The 4,605-nt window shown below is 35.1% G+C and overlaps 1 protein-coding gene across 1 annotated transcript; it reads left to right on the forward strand.

The window, feature by feature from the left end:
- The first annotated feature begins 786 nt into the window (after nt 1-786).
- Nucleotides 787-1,917, forward strand: LOC140172200 (histamine H2 receptor-like). Its single transcript, XM_072195518.1, has one exon. The coding sequence runs from the start codon at nt 802-804 to the stop codon at nt 1,915-1,917; it is 1,116 nt and encodes a 371-aa protein (XP_072051619.1). The 5' UTR covers nt 787-801.
- Nucleotides 1,918-4,605: the final 2,688 nt, after the last annotated feature.

The raw sequence follows: 4,605 nt of genomic DNA on the forward strand, positions 1-4,605 counted from the left end.
TGTGACGTCCGTTGGGTCTTAACTTTGGATGACAGAGTGAGGTATAGTTTATGGCTAACTAATCTGGAAGATACTATTATTATTACATAATTTGGTCAGACTCGGGTTTCACAGAGTGAATATTTTACCGTGAGTAAAACCACGATTTCATTTGGATTAATCAAGATGAACCAGTATGTTGGAAGATCATACTCTAAAACAAAAGGTTTAAAATACTAGTATTTAACAATACCTAATGCGTTTGTAACTAAAGTCTGTATCTATAGGGTCTGTGAAAAATATCAATCTATATTAGTGTTTATTTTCGTTAACATTACAGGTACAGTTGTGATGAAAACTAAAAGCTATAGGGAATTCATCGTTAGCAAAAATCAATCAAAGCTAAAGTTAGTAACATTGTTTTAAAAGGAAAATAACATGACGGATGGGCATGTCTTATGTAGATACACATCAACACTAATGTTTTATATGGAATGATATATACTAGTGTGTTCGGAATGTTATTACATCCAAAAACTAATATACAATTCCACGTGAAAACCTATTTACTCAGCAAATATAGAATTTTTAATATATAACGCATCTTTGAAGTAATATTGGATACAAAGATAGGAATTTATATTAATTTAGCAATCTGAAACGTGATAGCAACGTTGGTAAACAATAGTCAGCGTCAAATTGTAATGGCACAGTGTAATAAACTGACTTTTATTTCATTTTATATCATTCCATTTCAATTGATGGATTGCTAACGTCAGACCATTTTGTTTAACATCTACACAACACTGACGTGAGCAGTTGATGAATTTTGAAAGCTGCAGCGGCATGGCTACAACCACCGATACGGAGATACTCGAACCATCAGAATCAATATGGAACTGTAGCCAGACTCCGCAATTGCAACCGGAACATCATGAAGCTCCTCTAGGACTTCTATTATTTAAAGGTATTTGCGTGGCTGCTATTACGTTGACAAATATATTCGCTAATTCTCTGTGCCTTGTAGTTCTTCGTCGAGTTAGAGAAATGAACCCTGTGACAAAGGCATTCATGTTTAACATGACTCTATCAGACCTGTGTACAGGTGTTCTTGTATGTGGTCCTATAATAGGATCAATCATCCGCGATAGTTGGCCGTACGGGCAACTTGTGTGCACTGCTTCAGGTATTGCAAACATTGTGTTCTCCTTTACTTCGTTTATGTCTCTTTTAAATGTTAACTTAGAACGTTACTTAGCTGTAACGCGTCCTTTTGATTATCCACACTTAGTAACTTTACCACGAGCGTACGCAACTATATTCTTACTCTGGGTCGTATCTGGAAGTATGGGAACTCTTAACGCAGTTCTCCCAGGAAGGATTGCTTCTTATTCACCAGGACTTCACACTTGCACAGTTGGACCAGAGGATACCAGCAAAATGGACATAATAGGGTCTGTTCTTATGTGCTTGTTTATCATCGTACCATTTACTACCACCCTGACTCTATTCGTCCGATTATTTTTCCTCGCTCGATTTCATGCTAATCGAATAGCAGCTTTGTCTCGAAGTATGGGAACAGAAAATAAAACACAGCGAAAGTCATTTACCACTTTCTTTATTATGACGATGTGCTTGACTGTTTGCTACACTCCTTTAGTTATAAGTTTCGGCTATGAAAATATCACAAGGAAAGAGCTGCCTCTGCCGTTTGTTTATGTCGCCGAGTTACTTACCTTTTCTAATAGTGTTTCGAATGTTATTATCTATTACGCTAGAAATACAACTTTTCGTCAAACAGCTCAGCGTGTGTTACGGGGAGTTTTACCTGAAGCGTTGATAACTCGAAGAAACCACGAAGATGATTTACCCTCCCACAGCGGATTATCATTTGTGAGTGAAATGACCGTAGCTACTAGAGCTAATACTAAGTCTTGAAAAAAAAAACCCGATTATAATTTAAAGAAATTCATTTCAAAGTGTTTTCAATCATTGATTTAATTATTTTTTATTTTATTGTTTTGTAGAACGTACATAAATAAACGCCTACCAAAAAGAAATACCCCCCAGTATTATAATATAAAACTCTATCTATGCATCAAATTTAAAAACTGAAATAACAAAAACAAACCAAACTCATGTTAATTTTGAACATTTTGATACCTCATTTGTCTGTATAGCTCAATGTTTGTAGCCATTGCGACTCCTTGAATAAAAAAGATGCATTTTCAAAAGTTGCACTAAAAAGCTACTCAAGCCAGTGTACCATTGCATTCTCTACATATCTGGTCAAGGATGAATCGCGGTGACCAGTGACGACCAGGCACTCTAGCAACAAAAGCAACATTTTCAATGGGTTTAGGTGTAACTTTTGAATGGGGGTCTTTTGTATTTAAAGGATCATCATGGCAACACATTATGGGCTATTAAGACAAATATGGCATCAGAATCTGCAAAACAAATTTTAAGATTTTGAGTTATTGTTTCATAATAAAGGGGGTAATTACTTTTTGGTATATGTTTATAACAGTTTCTGAATTTATAATATTTGATTAATAAGAATTTAATAATTATACTTCCTGTAATCCTTATTCCTGGTTTCGATTCACATTTGTTTGAGCTTTTATTTTTGTGTTTGTTTGCTTTATTTTATCTAACAGAAACAATAAGCAAACCCAATGCACTCAAGACACCGGCCTCATTTTGTTACCAAAACTATGTATGATACAGTCGATTTCGAGCAGAATCGAGAGAAGAAAAGATCTCAATTGATAATTAGAAAAACACATTGAGAAATATAACCAATTTGACATTAATGCGACATTCATATTGAATGTATAAACCTACATCTACATTACGACTACAATTATGTTTGAAACTTCAATCCGTGAATATAAGCAACGGCTCTCGTATATATTGTATTAAAATGGCAAGAACGACATTTGAAGGGGAAAAGTAAAAAATTTCCTTGAGTAATTGTACTAGTTAGAACCTATGATGCCTGAAGGTGCGAATTACGGTCAGTACACAAATCGGTATTATTCAAAATCGTAACAAGGTTTAACCACGGAGAACATACTTTTATTTATAATAGGACTGTGTAAAAAAATCAAATTACTTTACCTCATGAACACTAGAATTTTTTTTGAAAATGTTAGCCTATGTGCATGTTTTATATGTATCTGAATTATGGCTTATTGTACACAGACAATGACATAATTCAAATTATTCTATAATCAGGCTATGACAGAATATGTATAAAATATTCCACAATCATGATAACGGAAAAAAGGCAGAATATGGGTAAATATATTTTACAATCTGCTATTATCAAGCAGAGTGATAGTATTCATGTTACAATGAAATTGTTAAAGTTGAGAGGTCCGATCTTTTTATATGGTTTTTTACCTTATATTTCGGGAGTTTTTTTTATTTTCTCAACTGTTTGAATATTATAATATTAAAACCATATAAGATATAAACGTGTATATCAAATAGGCCATAGACAGTGGCGTAGATTTCTTTTTGAAATTTGGGGGATGGGGTTGGAAAAAATATAATGAATCCGGCACATTTTGACGACAGAATAAGTTTATGGTAAAAATGGGCGTGGAGCGCGCGAAATATTTTGCCATTTTGAAGCCCCAACCCCACATACAGGCGTCAACATTGGGGGTGGTGGGGGGGTGGTTGTATGGACCATCCCCAGGCAAAATATTTGCGGGGGGAGGGGGTTATCCCCCCGGGATCTACGCCTATGCCCATAGAACAATGTCGTGACAATTCAAATAAATAATAGTTTCTACTACCTAGAACCACTCATTACCATTCTTTTAACCCGGCCTTTAAGTCCAATTGACGGTCGTCTTTCGTTCCTGTAACCATGACCACATTTTAGAAGTGCAAACTCTTATTTGAGTTATTATGACAGGTAAAACAATTTGAGACAATTTTCATCAAAATGACATGATAAAGAAATATCTGCATGGCTGTTTCTGTTATTAACTTACGCCCCTCTGAAATCAGGCACATGAAAAACAAATGTAATAATAACCCTATTTAAATGTTAAATTCTACCCATGTCTAAACTTGGACCTTGAAAGTCTCATATATCACGTGATTTCCTAAATTAGGCGATGTCATTTGTAGATATGTTGTTTCATTTCCTTTTATTACAAAACCACGCATATACAGTGCGTTATGGCTCGTGTGTTACGAGGCTGAACAAGCGGCACACAGCAAAGCGCGTAGAGGAAATCATAGGCATTTCATGTGAGAGAATATACGTTGAAATTCTGGCATAGCTGTTGCCTTGTATTTCTCTACAACTGGTTGGATTACATGGGCCTACATATATAATCAGCATTTTGCTCTCTTTTCTGATATTATTTCCGAATGACACATTTCGCCAACTGTGAGGTTGCAAGAGGAGAAGGTTAACAAAGATACATACTTAGCTTCTTTGTGTATAACTTAATTATCTACATATGTGAATGTATAGACTTGAAAATCTACTAGGCCTTTGAAAATCTGTCCTGTGTCGTATTTATTTACATTGTTTACGGATATTGCAAGCTGCATCAGTATGAACGCAACGGATATAAAGACACCATCTGCGCCAACAAA

The sequence above is a fragment of the Amphiura filiformis genome, chromosome 15 (genome assembly GCF_039555335.1).
Source record: "Amphiura filiformis chromosome 15, Afil_fr2py, whole genome shotgun sequence".
Classification (NCBI taxonomy): domain Eukaryota; kingdom Metazoa; phylum Echinodermata; class Ophiuroidea; order Amphilepidida; family Amphiuridae; genus Amphiura; species Amphiura filiformis.

Excerpts from the sequence above, each read along its gene's own strand:
- LOC140172200 (XM_072195518.1), top strand. The coding sequence starts at position 802 with ATGAATTTTGAAAGCTGCAGCGGCATGGCTACAACCACCGATACGGAG.